The sequence below is a fragment of the Argiope bruennichi genome, chromosome X2 (genome assembly GCF_947563725.1).
Source record: "Argiope bruennichi chromosome X2, qqArgBrue1.1, whole genome shotgun sequence".
Lineage (NCBI taxonomy): Eukaryota > Metazoa > Arthropoda > Arachnida > Araneae > Araneidae > Argiope > Argiope bruennichi.
In genome coordinates, this window is record NC_079163.1 from 126,205,984 (window position 1) to 126,223,234 (window position 17,251).

Below are 17,251 nucleotides of genomic sequence, written 5' to 3' on the forward strand. Positions count from 1 at the left end.
AAAGTGTTTTAAAAAGTTAAATATCGAGTTATGAAAACATGTTTATATTATAAAACGAATTAGTTGTAAAATCTAGTACTCACTTTTCAGTACTGGCAAGTCGCTCACATTTTGGTGTCCATATATGTACAGTTATCCATGTCTGTGAAAGCAACCACAACAACCAAACCCAAGCGTACTGACTAGATATAAAATCTTGGAAGAAGTTACCCTGAGGGCAAGTCCAGAATAAATATTTCGGAATAATATCTTCGAAAAAACATACATCTTCAGTTCGTACACCACAAGCTGCAATTAGCATAGATATGCAAACTGGTATCGTTAAATTTATTGGGAAAGCAAAACTAAATCCTTGAATACAGATCTTGCAAGCAAATTTTCCAAACACATAACATAGTAGAGAAGTCGTAATTTGAATGAGAGCTATGTAGATAGGAGCCATGGCGGAAGACATGATAGACACTTGTTCATCAATTGGACTGGCAGTTGGAATGTCTGGCATAATTTCAAGGGGAAGGAATTTCCTTATTTGCTGAACGATAACTGCATGGCTTCGGAATCCAGATGCGAATCCCCTAAATATTACTGTGGCATCATTCATTGTTAAATGCAAGAATCCAAACATAGCACAGAATATAATAATTATCTTCCATATTGATAAAAATATGTAGGCAAAATATCGACTTTTCCTCAAATCTTCCTTTACAGAGCTTAATTTACGAATGAATGGTACTGGGGATTTCGCGTCTATGAAGTTTTCCCACCAACGAACTGAAACCAATGTTACGCAAATTGGTATCAGCCAAGCATTCGAACTAGCTTCAGTCATTGGCCACAACACAAAGCCAGTCCCTTGAATTAGTATAGCTAGAATGTCAAATATCACTTTCAGTGGTCTTTTAGATTCGCCGGAGTGTCTAGATAGAAGTCCCAGCACTGCAGGAACGAAGCAAACACAATTTGTCAACATGGCAGCTTTGATAACGTCAAGGTCGGGCAAAACGACAAACACCAAAAGAGATAGGCCTATAGCATATATCGTTTCTCCAATGAATACCTGCAACAATAAAAGAAGCAGATATTTTATTAACAAAGAATAAAGGTGTTTTGTGTTAGATTTTCTTGCAAAAATACTCACAGCAATGAATGTCGTTAATTTGGGTTTTTTGTAAGACTTAAATACACATATTCTGGAACTCCTGAAAAGGGCAAATAGCTCGGGTACCGCTAGTACAAGGAACAGACTCCATATCCATGGTACACTTTCAAATTCCGTGAGAAACACTTCATAATCTTTATCACGATCCAAACCTAAAAAGAAATTTGATTGAATTTCTTAAGGCAATTTAAAATGAGAGCTTTATCTTTTGTATTCTTTTGAAAGCCCTCCTCCCAAATATTATTTAATTGCACAAATCCTTTTCAATTTATAAAGTTATAATGAAACTCAAATTTATTTAACATTTCGAAACATGCAAACGTTTCATCACGTGCTGACACTAATTGTTTTTTAGCTCACAATTCATTCTTATATATATAAGGAGTGGTACTAAGATATTGCAAATGCATTAACTATTTTGCTTCAAATGTTCACAAGACTAAATCTATATATAATCCACTATTCAAAATATGGGACTTAATTTAAAATAACGCCGTTCTTCATCTGAAAAGGAGAAACAGCAGACCTCATTTGTTTTCGAAATTAAATCTAACGGTGATTTTTAATACATAAATATCTAATTACAATACAAAGCCAGGGTTTCGTAATTGGAGATAATAACATTTGAAAAGGAAAACAAGGTTGGCCAAGTTGAGTATTCAGGTGGTGTAAGAACGAAAGAATAAATTATGAACTGTACCAAGGCCTTTTTGGCACACTGGAAGAGTCTTGTTCCTTTTGACGTGGGAGGTCATGAAAAGAAAAGTGCCTTTGGAGATGACTGCCGAACCGAGGACAACACAAAACGTGAGGAGATAGATGAACAATTTGAAAGCCTTCAGTGTGATGTCAACTGCTTTGGAGATGACCGTTTCGTCTTCTTCCTCTGGAGGCGTCACCACAAACACATCCCAACCTTTCTCCTCCTGCCCACTTCGCCGGCTGGAATACAAGAAAAACGAAATCAGAAAAATTCAAGGATTTGTTACTTTCGAAATGCTTTTGTGATGATATTTTTTTGGATGCCGTTAGAAAGTTTAACAGATGCGTTTACATGGAAGCTCTGGTGATAATTTCGAACCTTCAGCAAGGACATAGAAAGTTATTCGGCAGTTTCCTTTAGTAACTAGTAAATCAAAGAGAGTTTAGTTTAATTTATATAAATCCTGGAAGAGTGGAATGCGGCTGATTCCATTATCTTTAAATATAATTTTTCTCTGGCCCTTTGAATTCCCCATTTACTTATTGTTATATTTATAATTCGCAGTCAAAGCGAAAAATTATAGAAGAATTATATATATTTCCGAATTATTTTCCTTAGTCAAATACACCCGTACTTTTTGTTTCCAGCGTTACTAAGGAGATATTCTTTCAAGGCCTTTCGTTCACTCAATTCAATTTTACTGTTGTACAATGTATCCAATGAAAAAAAGCGATGCAAATTTCATTTTTTAAAATCTTTGAATATAACAGACGAGAATTGCACTGTTTATTTTACAGTTTCAATCTATAATTGTATCCAAAATACTGTATATTTTTTATTAGCATTACTTGTTTGAAATTATTGCCTTTAAAATTGATTTTTAATGATTATTATTACTTACTAAAATTTTAATTCTATTTTTTATTACAATTATTAAATATTATACTTTTACTGCCCTTTTTAGCTGAAATTTGTCGTTTTCTCTAGCTGACCTCATTTTTAGGTTTACTTTTTCACGATTCAAAATCTAGGAAAAATCAAATTTTTTACCGAGATTCCTTGAGCTTCGAATTAGCTTAATTCAGTAGTATTTTAATATTTAACTCGATTTATCATATTAAAGAAACTGTAATGAGATTGCTGCTTGAAATATCAAATAAAATTTATTAAAAACTTGCCAGATTTCTGATATTTTAACTCAGATAAGTGGTTAAAAACAGAAGTTTACCTCAATGAAAAAATTAAATCGCCGAAATAAAGGCGCAGAATTTATACCAGCTTCAAGAGACAAGAAAGGCATTAAACGTCTAGTGGGTATTTAAGGAAAAGGTTTGTTTAATATTGAATATTTTAGAGTCGCACGAGAGGAATTGAAAATTTTTCAAAAATCTAATACTTTTATAGATTCAAATAATCAATGCAAAAATAAAATCTGTAGAAGAGCCAGTTTCAGATCCATTGCCTGCCAAATCAAATATCTGTTTAAATAGCTATATATACTGAAATTTCTGCCAACATAATCTGCTTGCCTTGAGGAGTTGTTCAGAACAAATCGAATCACCTCATTTTTTATGTAAAAATTCGCAAAAGCATTTTGAACTATGCAATGCATTAAAAGTAACATGGAGAACATTTTTTTAAAGATGTTTAGTTATAATTCTAATTGTACAGATGTGTCTCTGCTTCTTGCAGCATGTCATGACAGCTGCATGCAGCGTGATTGCTACTTTCAGAGCAAACTAATTGCAACAAGTGACGCGTTTATTTATTTTTCATCTACGCATAGAATCGAAAAATATACTCTTCATAATCACCCAATAATACTCAAAAAGGACAATACAAACCTTGAGAGGTTTTACTCAATCTGAGGTGCACTTATTTCAACATGATAAATTCAAATATTAGACGTAATATAATTTTAATGTTAAGATTAGGTCATCTTTAAAGAAAACTATGCTTTGAGTTCAATTTTATTTGCATACCTTACTTCCCCCTCCTTATACTGCTGTTGAGTCTAATAAAATAAATATTAACGTTGGAAAGTTGTTAAAAAATTTGAAGAAAAAAAATGGAAATGTGAGCAACGCCTGCATTGCGTTTAATGCCTACTAATTTGTGTAGTTAATATGCCAACTATTTTCTTACGGTTTATACCCAAGATTATGGTGGAATTAAATAGGAGCGACTTCTATAAAGCATTAAAACAAAGGAGGAGGAGAGTAAAAGTAAAAAGTCATTCCTTTGAAGAATTAATCTTAAGTTAAATACCAGTATATTGAAACAAATCTATTCATACAGAATTATAAAAAATGAAATAATTCACCATAAAGAATCGTGTCTTATAAAGCTTAAATGCATTAATTATTTAAGCTTTGACGGAAGTGTTCTCCGTTTTTTTGGTGTGGAGAAGGCCACCTGCTCATTTTCAGTCCTCATCAGCCGATCACGCTTTCATAATTAAGGGGATGGGAAAAGTCGCAACCTGGTCACGACTAGGGCTGGGCGATGACCGAACATCATCGCGATATATCGTCCAACACATATCGATATTTTTCGATATATAGTGATATTATTTATAGCTATTATAAGTTATAAATAGCATTTTTTAACATATTGACCGATTAAAATGATTCCAAATATAAGGAAGTTTAAATTTATGTAGTAAAAATATTTGTTTTCTTTCGAATAAAAATAGAAAACTGTGTTAATATTCCTTTAATAAAATGTGCTTCTTTCGCCACAGAATATCCCCGAACTTGGAATCTCTAGGATCCCCTGTCGGTTGAAAGAATAAACGTGGGAATATTTACTACGAATTTTTTTTTTTTAGTTTACATATAAAATATACAGAAAAAGTAACTATATACAATATTATAATGATGAGGGAGGTGTTCGGTGGGGAGTATGAGTAGATGAAATCTATTGAAGTTAATATATTCTGGTGAAGAGCTTGGTTGAGAAATGACACGAAAATTTATACTTGGGTCTGGAGAAATCAATTCCTCGTTCTCTTGTAGGAATCGCACAAGATTACTAATTTTGACCTTGGACATCTTGTTTCGCATAACGTTGGTCCACCAGACATTTTTAGGTCGTGGATGGGTTTTTTGAGATGGAAAGATTTGGCGAGAGGGCAACTAGTGGCATAATGAAGGGGATTTAATAAAATGTGCTAGTGTCAAAGCAATGTCTGTATGTTACATCTGAAATTATTGCGTTTTTTCAATCTAATAATTTTTTAAAATTTTACCCTTTTTACTGCTAACTTAAAACTTCAGTTTCTTTCATTCTTCATTAAAAAAAGAGAGGGGGATGATATAATGTCTTTAACAAGTAAAATTAAGTACTTTTAGTGAGTCATGAATTCAAAATCTGATGTCTTCAAAAATTAATTTTGTATATAAATTATATAAATTCTTATTTTAATAGTATTATTGGCTGATTTAATTTAAATATGCACTAGAATTTTAACAATAGGTATGTCACAATTATCGATATTATAGGCATGTCTAAAATTAATCATTCAGTTTACTATTTCAAAACTCAAAAAGAGAAAAAATAAATCAGAAATGAGTAAAACATTAATAAAAATATTACGGATGGTAAATTTATTTATGGACAAATGATGTAATGCATTAAAAATTATAGAAAAAGTCCCGATCATGATCAAATAAAGGAAAAATATACCATTATATATCATCAATATAAACTCAATGAAAAAATAACCAACACTCAAGTACAGCACTGTATTTCTGAATATTAAAATTATAGCTAATTATCTTTTATTTCTTATTATTTCATCAATATTTTAGCATATTATAAAATTCAAAATGAAATGAAAAAATTTAAATAAAATATGAAAAATTAAAATGGAGCGAAATGAAAAGAAAAAGATTATATGAAATACAATTAAAAGATTGAAAAATCACCAAAATATCTTTACATTAAAAACAGAAAAAAATAATTTCACAAAAAATTTCTTAAAACAATTGAATACAGGAATTTTTAAATCCATTCAAAATGCTGTGCAAAAATAAAAAATAACATGAATAAAAAAAAAGGAAAAAACTCAAATTCGTTAAAATTTGAAAAAATAGCAACATATAATCCGATTACATAAAGTGAAATAAGTTGGAGTAATAAAATTTATCCATTAAAATAATATTTATCTTAAATAAAAAAAAAATATTGTAATAGAAAATATGTAATGAAATTGGAAAAGAGCATTTTAAAGATATTAAACAAGAAAAATTATACGCATTTGAAAATGTAAAAAAGCATACTACAGAAAAGCAATCGGATTAAAAAGAAAAATGAGAAACACATTTTCCACCGATATGCAAAACAATGCCTTGAAATCCAAAAATTGTAAAACATTGCCAGAACTGATTCTCAAAAATCATGCGAATTCGATCACTTTGAAATCTCGTAATTACTCAAAATTCGATATGTTTTAATAATTCGATAAGTATCTGAAGTTCGATCAAGACCTATCGAGTACTCCAACTAGTTTTGAAGGAGTTCGGCAAGCTATTCAGCCGCTAGGCAAAAGCGGAAATAAAACAAAAGTTTTTTTTTTTTTTTTTTTTTATGCGAGTACATTTGAGTGCTAAAATGGGAGCTTCTAATGAAATTGTGGATTTAATCTGAATTAATCTTTTTTGCATTTTCTAAAGATGAATATTTAACAATTAAACAAAGGACAGTCAACGACCTTCTGATAATCGCAATTATTTTTCCATAATGGTATCATTCAGTCAGGGAGCAGAAAATAGTTTATTCCAGAATAGCATGTTTAAACAAATATTTTTTATATATATTACAATATGACAGTATTTATAGAAATATTAATAAAAATTATGTATGAAGGAGAAAAAGAATGAAGAGCAACAAAAACACTAACCGATAACCAAAACAAAATCGAAAACGCAAATTGTGATTACCAATTTATTTTATTGCGATTCATCATGAACCATTATTCATGATTTTGATTTCGAAAACTGACATTAAAAAATCGATTGCTCAAAAATATCGATTTTTTTCGATAAATCCAAAATTGGCACAGCCTTAGTCACGTCATTATTATTTTTTAAAATTCTCCCGTCGTATTAAAAAGGCGTATGAGCCATGGTAAATCAGAAATGGTCCATTTTACATCGATTAGAAAAATCAAGTTAATTGAAAATTTTAAGAATCGTTCAAGAATATTTATTATCCCTATGATAAAGAACAACCAACTACTTAATTCCTAAGCATTCTTTTACAACAATAATGGGAGATATTTAACTACCATGCGTTTTATTTCACTCAAAATGCCATAGCGCTACTTTATCTTAAAATTATTTCCTCTATTTACTCAATGCCTTTCACTAGCTCTTCCAATCATCTACAAATAATCAATCGCATGCATTTAACGTAATCGCTGATAAGACAATCCATTATATTGCTTTTATCATTATCGAAGTAGACATTGACGGTTAATAAAAGTAGCGCTCAAATTAAGTAACGATCAGGTATTGACAGCCTAAAGATACAATTATAAGAGTCTGCCCATAAATGCCCAGGATTAGCACGGCCACTGGGCGTCAATTTACCGAATTAAACCTCCATGGAATGATTATGTTATGTGCTTTACAAGCAAATGCAAAGACCAAGAATAACAATCTTTAATTCAGAATAATTTGATTGTATTTGATTTTAGAATTTTCAAACTTTATTCGATTTTCCTTTTTATGAATTGAAGTAACCAATTTTGAGATTAATAAGTTATTTTTTAAGCTCATTAATATTTCAGAACTTCTGGGAGTAACGCTAAAGAGCGAATATGTAGGGAGTTTAAGAATCCGTGGAAGAAATCTTAAGGCCTTGTGTGCATTACATCACTTTTTTTATAGAGAAAAGTCCCTCTGTTACGAATTGAGAGACAAATACGACATAAGGTAACAAATTGTTTACTTTCAGCATCGTTCAGAATCGCTTCCTTACAGTAATACATGCAAGGTAGCGTCGACGTAATGAATTACGTACAATTTCAAAAATGTCAGTTATTTCTCGCAATCTTGCTACATTAACAAATATTCAAATGGTACGCTAAATACTCTATTGAAGCTACCAATTATGTATTATTGCTAGTGGATGCAATTTTGATTATAATTGTACTGATAATTGAAAAGAGTTTCTACAATTTTAGCTCAAGTCAGTCTACCGAAAATATGTACTTAAAAGCGTTAGTGGAGTGTTTGGCCTAAAGTTTAAAACATGGCAGTCACATGTATAGCATCCTCAACGAAATCCATCAAAAAATATTTAAGCCAATCACTTTGTCTATGCTTCCAAATGTATGCCACTGTTGATGAACACAGTAATTATTGTAACCATTACTGTGAAGAATCACTACCGATTATGTTGCAACAAAACCATCCTCTTATGTCTTCCTTACATTTCTCCCTCAGCATGTTATTTGCGACATGCATTCCTTTGCAAAATATTGTAGTGTGTTCCACCATCCCTTTTAAAATTTATTGCAGGAATTTTGAAACGCTTTGTGCATACATTTTTCGGAAGTTAAATCTTCTTTGAGCCTGAAAAACTGATCAAATAAATTTCTCTAAAAAATTAAATTACCTGATGTCGTTTGATACCTATTTTAGGTTAGTTTTTTTTCCCCACTTCGAGCAATGAATAGGGGACGTATTAAAAACAAGGCAGTATAAACTGAAAAGAAGAATTTAATATTTTTTCAAATTTACATTTAGCATATAACAAAATATTTTTACTTTTCATATTCTCCGACATATTTTAAGAAATAGCAGCCTCGTTAAGTGCCGATGATTTCCGATGGCATTTTGCTGAAGACGGCTTATGGAAGTGTTAACGCTAAGGGCTTTCAGTCCTGAATGATTTACTGGATTTAAAATGTTTTTGGATAAAATTGCTATTTTGGGTTTTGGTAAAGAATTAGTGAATAAAAGCCCAGCAGAACAGAACACAGATTTCTCTACTACATTCTGTTGTATTTTTTTTTCATGGTTATAAAGTATCGAAATAAAAAGAAAAATTATATTGCTTTATTTAACTCAATTTTGAAGCGAGCTATTCAAAAATCCTATCTAAATTATGCGTTACAAGACAAAAAACCTGAAATAAAATTCTATAAATCGTTTAAAGCTAGTTCTTATTGCAATGTCTGCAAGATTCCATAATATTTTCAAATCTAACTATCACTGATGTTGCATTATCCCTGTAAAGAACGAGTCCCCACTGTGCAAATTGGGTATTGCCATCATTTGTTACACAGCGGTAAATCTATATCTTTCTTTCTTAAGAACAAGGCAGGTAACCAGTCTTTGCTCTTTCAAAAACATGGACTTAAGTTTCATAAGTTTCACAGGAAAAATTAGATATAGATGCACAGCATCAATAGCTTGAGAAAAATCTTATGACATTATTCAGATATTTCTTTCATACTCCCGAGGAGAGGTAGTCTCGTTTCATCTGTGGTTTTCACGTTTATTTCAAAATTCATTTCTATTGCAAATCGTATTTAGATTTATTTTACAACAATAAAAAAAATGTTTAAGCTTAGACGATTTTCAAACTTTTTTCTTAAACCAAACAATTTTTCGAAGATAATAAAAATAACATTTTTAAAAGAAAGCTTTTGTAAATGTAAAAACTGAATTTACATTATCAAAAGCTCGATAAAACTAGTGAGAGTATTCTTCCAATTTTTTTTTCTTTTCATATTACCAAGTGGTGTGTTTAGTTTCGCAGAAAAGTTAGAAAAATCAAGTATACATTTTGTGCTTCTTTCCACTGACCAATTAAATTAAAAATTTGATATAAATGCATAATCTTGGCGTCAGTCTTGAATTTTTGAGCTAAAGTTTTTAATATCTGTTGATCTATACAAAGAGATCGGTAGACAATCAACTCTTTGGCATATTTGGACCAAAATTTGATACAAATCTACGAGACTGATGCTACAACTTTATTCCAAATTCGTCAAGCCTGTTGCAGTTTTGAGTTACCATGTTGACATGCACCTGACGTTCAGACGGGTGACCTCTCATGGGGGAATTTAGTTCAAAATTTAACGGAAATCTACAATTTTGGTGTAAAGGAGCACAATTTCCTCTATCTAGTTCGTTTCTTCTTGAATTATCTTGTTCATAAATACCGACATTTTCCAAAATGTTTGTCTTAGTCTCGGAGATGTTTAAGATGTGGAAATTCACCAAAATTTCAAGGTCGACTTTGCTGGCGACTATACTTTTATTTCTTCTTTGTGTATTTCGTATACGAGAAATGAAAATAATGAATATTTTTTTATATAGATTGTACATATTAGGATCTAGAATATCGAACTAGCAATTCATTTAAATTGGTTAACACTGCATCACACGGTAAAGCAGAATTTTCTCTACTTACTCTAATAAAGACTTGGTTTATAAGCTGAATTGTTAACAATACACCCACACGACAAGAATACATTACGATACATCTACCTTCTTTTACAATATTATTTCCTCTTCGCTTTTCTACGACGCAACGATGTTTCAAATCTGTCGTTCTATTTCTTAAATGCTTCCAATCCGCAATAAAAAATATACATCGAAATAAGTCGAAAATGAAACGCGCAACGAATTGTAATCTCGAATCAATGATCATATCCATTTTAACAGCGATGTCATTTTGTTTCAAGTTCCTTGTCGTTTGGTTTAATGCCTTTCTACCCACTCTTCTTCGTAGGCGGTCAACCTTTGGATAGCGAACTTCGACTCGCTTCCTAGGAAAAGGAACTCTCGTCTGGTAAACTCTCGAAATTGCGTCAACAACCTTTTTATAATGATGATGTAAGAAGGGCTGCTCTATGTTCCAAGATAGGGTTGTGGTAAATGATATGATTCAAGTACGAAAGCGACTAACAATACTTTTATTTTCTATAGGATAGGAAAAAGTTCACTGGTACAAACTTCGCAACTGGTAAAATTCAGAACTAGTGATAACGAAATGACTTTCGGCATATTAATTGAATAGGTAAGAACAATACTTGTCAAATTTTCAATTTTATGTAATGAAATCTAGACAGGTAAAGTTCTCCTATTCAAATTTCAAATATGCCTGGCATCAATAAAGGAAGGATCGCATAATACTATTCTTTCACTCAATCATTAGATCTACACTTATTGAAATGATTTGTAAAAGACGGCGGAATTTGTATTGTTTTTCTCATTAATTCAATCGAAGAGCTATTTAGGATTTTTATTACATGAAGTATAAAAAAAAGAAAATATTGTAACCATCAAAAGTCTTGATCTCGAAATTTTGACGAATCTGCATTTTAAACCTTTTCGACTCCTATATAAGCAGTTTTGGAATTGTGTCTGTCCAAAGATCTTTTTGTGAATACTATTACTCAGAAACCTAACAAATTAAAAGGGAAGAAATTTAGTACATAATTTAAACTCTGAGTACCATTAAAAAACAGATTAAATTAAAATAAGATTTCTATCAAATTTTGAAAGCAATCAGCAAAGTGAGGAGTATACAATTAATTATCGTCTGGCTTCAGTACTCTTCAAAATGTCTCTTAGTGAGGAAGTATACAAGAGTTGATGATAAATCTCTCCTAATGGTTATTACTAATTCATCTAAAATTAAAATGTACCAGGCGCCCCTGAACTGTTTTCTTTATTTTCTCAGATGCTTGCACAGTATGGTATCTTTTGGGTTTAATTTCATCACATTGGGGATAGAAGAATACGCATTTTGTGCCTTTTTTTCGATTGGAAAATTTGGTCTACCCTTTATCATAAATGACAATTTTGGTGAAAAGATGGCATAAAAACTTCATTTGTCGAATTTTTTCATCTTTGAGCTATTACGTTAATGCAAGCAAGCAGACCGACCGACTTCCAATTATTTAACTGCATTATAATGAAAATAGACATCCATAATTCTGGTATTAAAAATATATACGAATTTAATCCATTTAGCCTGCATAAGTTACATTTATATGCACAAGAACAGGCAGGTGTAGCCTTGATGAGTTTCATCCAAAATTTAACACAAACATACAGTTAAGCCCAATTTTTGACCGAAAATCGCCATTTTTTATCTGAAAACCTGTTCTTTTACTTATGAAAACCGCTTTTATTTTATATCTAACTTCATTTTTACTTAATTGAAAGTCGAACTGTAAACAACACTAATAACCTTTTTTCCTTATTCTTTATTTAGGTTATCCAAAAATTCTCTTTCTATTTCATTTATTTTACCATATATTAGATATTATTCTGGAATACTTTCAGTATGAATTTCGTTGCCTTTTTTTTATTTCATTGTTGCAAATTTAAATAATTCTGAATCACTAAAATATCGTGATTTTTAACTGACGCTTTTTTCTGACAAGCACGGAAATCTTACTCCTGACAAATATTAATTGATAACAATATTTCCAACTTAATTAGCATACATTTTCAAATTAAAAAAACTGAATAAGTATCGGAATTTGCTGATACCAGATGCATAGTAGACCACAATGCATACTTATTAGAATAGAGAAAAAAGCAAACGGAAAACAAAATTCAAGATTGAAAATTTTTCAAGTGAATTGTGCTCAAGAAAATAACTATAATAATAAGGAATAACCTATCAGTCTATGAAGTTTTGATGAAAAATTGCTGTCTAAAGAATGAGCCAAAATAGAAGAACAATGACGAACCATTATAAAATTATCCACATTTTAGCTTCGAAAAAATATTAAAATTACAAAAATAAATGACTTCACACTAAAACAGGGTTATTTGCACGAATTGAATTAAACTAAACGTTTTCTTCGGTTCCATTAAAAATCAATGATTGTACATAACGAAGGAAATACCATTTCAGTCATTTGAGAATGCTTGAAAAAAGGTCATACTCGGGACAAAAAAAGTTTTCCCAAATATTTTTTGCGATGTATTTTTTTTTATTTAAATGTCATTTGAAGCATTTGAAAATATTTTACTTCAAATATCATTTTTAAAAAAATGCCCCCAAATATTGTTAAATATACCACATGTCACATTTCATTCTTCCAACTCTTAGTTTTCGAGTTATTGTGCTCAGACAGGCAATTTCAAAAATGATTATTTAGGATTTGTGGAGTTCTAAATCAAGGAGATCACCCTTATCTCAAGGTCAAATTACATTAACATTATTTATTACATTACATTAACAATATTTTTTTTCTTTGTAAACGAGAAAGTTAAAAAAGTACAATAAAAATTTCGATCACAGTTTCGGTAAATACTCAGAACATAATAAATCAAACCGAAGTCCTGCTATGACTTAGTTATTTTTTCTCAACTGAAGGCTGTGTTTGGAAATCGATGCGAAATTTTACTTGGAAGGGTATTTAAAATTACACTGCAACACGGAGCTTTAAATACTGTACTACTACAAGTAAATAATTTTAAGATCCAATTCTTTTTAATATTTAATTTAAAATACATAAACTGAAAAGTACTGCTGGATTATTAATTTTTTTAAAATCAAAATCTTGCTACCTTGAAATGTACAATTTGCTATCCATGCATTCAATAATGTTAGCGTCATTTTCAGAATTGAGGTAAAACAAATGAACCCTTTCACTGAAGCGCCCCTTGAATACCCGTTTACTTATCTCTAAGGGTTAGTGAAAACAATATAATTTAAAGAAAAAACATCGTTAAAAGAAAAATATTTAAACTCTTGGTTATCAGCAGTTGTTAATTTAAAAATATTAAAAAAAAATTTTAATCGCAAAAAAACAACGAAAAAGGACATTTTTAACTAAAAAAAAATTAAACTAACAAACTTGTAAATACTTAAAACTGTTGTTCATTTAGTCATTATAGAAAATATGAGCCCCTTACCATAAATTATGCGCCAATTTTCGAGTTGATTTTTGACCTTTTCGATGATTTTGCGAACTATTGTCGTACTTCCCAATTCTGAAAATTAGGATTTAATTGCTTATAATAGTAAAATGCTGCATTAAAAATGAAATTCTTAAGAAAATTAATTATATGAAATATTCAAAAGGCTATTGCTCAAAAACAATGAATAGTCGAAGATGAAAAATATTACTACTCGTTAGATAGTATGTGCTGGATGCGAAAATATTAGGTTTATTTGAAGCTCTAAAAATTAAGCTTTACCATTTACTGTTACAATACAATTATACTTAGTTCAAACAGTTCTGTACTTTTTATAATCTTTAAAATCCGGTATATTAATTACAAGTGAAAAATATGGGGCAGTGCTTCATCTCAAGTGACTGGTTGAAGTCATGCAAAACATAGCCTTGAAAAGATTTCAATCGACATAGAAGTGTTGACAAACAAAAGCAGTTTCCCAACAATGGCTCATTTTTTTTAAAAAAAAATTTGATTATACGATAAGTTGCGTTGCCATATCCCTTATTTCGAGTCATTCAAGTTTGATAACCCATTCATTGCAAATATGTTATCAATCTTCGATTTTCACGGCCCTTCTAACAATGTCAGCCTCTATCAGGTGCATTCACATCTAACTCCAGTTTGACTCAATTTTATCGCACTCTATCGTTATAAAGGAACTGAATTTATCGGATCCAAACCACGGTTGCTTTTTTTCCTTGAAAAATTACTTTTTGTATAACTTGAAACAAATGCAGGTGACCAGTAATTAATGAGAAGCCGTCTAAAACTTTCATAAAAGAATAGGCTTATATTTCATATAAGACAATAGATATTTTTTACATTTAATCAGATTAAAGTTAAAGTTTTTATTTAACTATATATTAATAAGTGTATACCATTATTTAAAATCTGTCACGATTGTCTTTAGATTTCAGATAGTATACTTCGCAAAAAATCATGATTCAAATAATTTTATTGTTAAATGAATTCTTGTTCACGGTATGCAAGAATTATGACTAATTATTCATACACTTGTTAAGGAAATCTGGGGGGAATTTTCTTCCCGCGACTTTTTCGTATATCAGTGCAATACGCAGCATTTTGTGATTCATAATACAGTGCAATATGGATTTTGAATGTCGTCCTCTCCCTATATATTTTTTATCCCTATATTGTTTGAATGTCGTCCTTTTGAATGTTTTGTTATTAGCATTATAGATCCGTCAGATTTGGTACGGATCTACAATGCTAATAACAAAACCACAAAATTTCACGTTTCTAAATCGTTGCATTTTTGCGTTATCGCATTCTCAAACTTACAGATTAACAGACGGCCAACCCTTTAAAGGATTCAATCTAAATATTTATACAGATCTGCATTTCTAATAATAAAACTATTTACTTCATTTCATCTATCTAGCTATTGACATTTTTGAGTTATGTTGACACGGATGGACGAACATAAGTTTGCCATACACAGACTGCATCTAAATAAATTGCCATTTCAGCGTTCTATACAAACATTTCAATGTCTTATACTATCTAGAATACAAAGGTCATTGAAAGAAATATGTAATTTCATTGTTAAGGCCACACACCAGATTTTACCTCAATAACTTGCTTTGATTTTGAGATATCAGGTTAAAAAACTGACAGTCTCGCACGATTTCCTAACTATTTTTTTTTTTCGGACTTGGGAGTCTTGAAACTTGTAGATTCCTCAAAACCTTGGTGTCGAAATGTTAAGCTATTACAATACTTTATGAATATACTTCATATTCGAGAAAATAAACCAGCAAGAATGATCTTCCTGAATTCTTCTTGCGTATTCTCTAATAAAGGTGTTACCCCCCCACTTCCTCCCGCATAAAAAATTGGGGACTTTGGGCTACGAATTCTAAGAATTTTATTTTCAGAATCTCGCACATGAGCATTTCTGGTATTTAGCATAGAGAAGAAAACCGAGTATGCATTTTAGATGTCTTTTTCTAGTCGATTGAAGCCAAAATTTGAAAATGGACTACATATTTAGTAATACCCCATGCGAAATTCTATATGTCTAGTTCAAAGCGTTTGAGTTACCATGTTCATAGACAATTCCAAGAATAAGTTTTTCGAACTCGTGAAAGTTTGAAATGAGTAAAATCGTAAAAATCTCGAAGATAATTGGTTTGATACACATAATGTTTTCCCTATGTACACTTGGTATACGAGAAAATAAAAAAGCAACCAGCGTAAGAGCTCCAACCTCATCTTAGCAAAAATCCAATTATAAATGCAGGAACTTCATAAAAGTTATAACTCTTACCTTCCGTAAGTGGTTTCATTCAAAAGCGTTTTCTCATCATCATCGTCTCCCGAATCTTCATCAGTGAGATGCAAATCCGTTTTCAAGGGAACCGGAGCCATTGTCTCTTAATTCCTGCAAAACAGAATTCAAATCAATTTTAAAATATTAAATTTATTTAACAACACAAGCTCAATTTTAAAGCGAGGTTAATAAAATTGCCATCCTGTGGGCTAGAATCAAAATCGGTAGCAACATGAGAAAAAAAAAAAAAAAAAATCCGTCATGCATAAGCAACTACAGACATTGATGCTTCGAATGTCTCTTTTAATTACTAGTGAACACTACATCTATGGCTTGCTTTCAAAAATAAAGAAAGCGCAATTTTTTAGGTGACGTATTTTAATCTGAAAGGAATTTCTTGGATTTTCGTGCAACAAATACACACAAATCATAATTGCATTCATTAAAATACAGTGGACTCTCGTGCAGTGCGGCGAATACTTGGCATATAATAAGAAATCGTGTCTTGGGAAATGCATTAACGGACGAATTTATGCATTTTCAAACATGTCTCAAATTTGCTACGGTGCATACTGTTACTGAGATGTTATTTTTAAAACTTTCATCTCCAATTTTCTATACATAAACCACAAGGAAATATATACATTTGCTTATCTAAACAAAATTTCTGTTTAGATATGGAGCTGTTTAGATTTCTGTTTAGATACGCTAAATATAAATGGAAATTTATATTTAGCGTAAAACGAAACTGTTACGCTGCAAGACAACTCGTTATTATAATCTCGTAGCATTAGACGAACCCACGTTATATAAGAATGCGTTAAAATAGTCCACTGTATTTTCACACCAAAAAAAGTTTCAGATGCATTTTATCCTATATAATTTTAACAAGAATCAGATATGCTTTCATTTTTAGAATTTACTTTTTTAGCCAATTAATATTTGTAACACATATTTTAGTCTTTTACAGTAGGATATGTCCTTACAGATACCGTTCTAAATTATCCAATATTTTGGCTTTCTTTGATTTCGATAGTTTTTATTAAACTATTGAGTCGCAAATTAATTTTTTCGGGGAAAAAATCGGCAAGCACCATCACAAGGCATCTTTCTCTCCAGGCTTTATCAACCTACTCTACAGAGAATGCTTG

At 30.8% G+C, this 17,251-nt stretch overlaps 1 protein-coding gene across 5 annotated transcripts in view; it reads right to left on the reverse strand.

Annotated features, from left to right (window-relative positions):
* Positions 1-17,251, reverse strand: part of LOC129960041 (chitin synthase chs-2-like) — an 81,814-nt gene that overhangs the window by 32,943 nt on the left and 31,620 nt on the right. For 2 of the 5 annotated variants that reach the window (XM_056073054.1, XM_056073055.1), the window contains exons 2-6: positions 16,098-16,211; positions 13,763-13,840; positions 1,860-2,101; positions 1,139-1,311; positions 84-1,057 (exon numbers count right to left, since the gene is read on the reverse strand). In XM_056073054.1, the coding sequence (XP_055929029.1) occupies positions 84-1,057; positions 1,139-1,311; positions 1,860-2,101; positions 13,763-13,840; positions 16,098-16,198 (1,568 nt within the window). In that variant the 5' untranslated portion in view covers positions 16,199-16,211. Of the gene's footprint in view, positions 1-83; positions 1,058-1,138; positions 1,312-1,859; positions 2,102-13,762; positions 13,841-16,097; positions 16,212-17,086; positions 17,208-17,251 lie in introns of those variants that run through there. The other 3 variants (XM_056073057.1, XM_056073058.1, XM_056073056.1) reach the window with 2 other exon arrangements.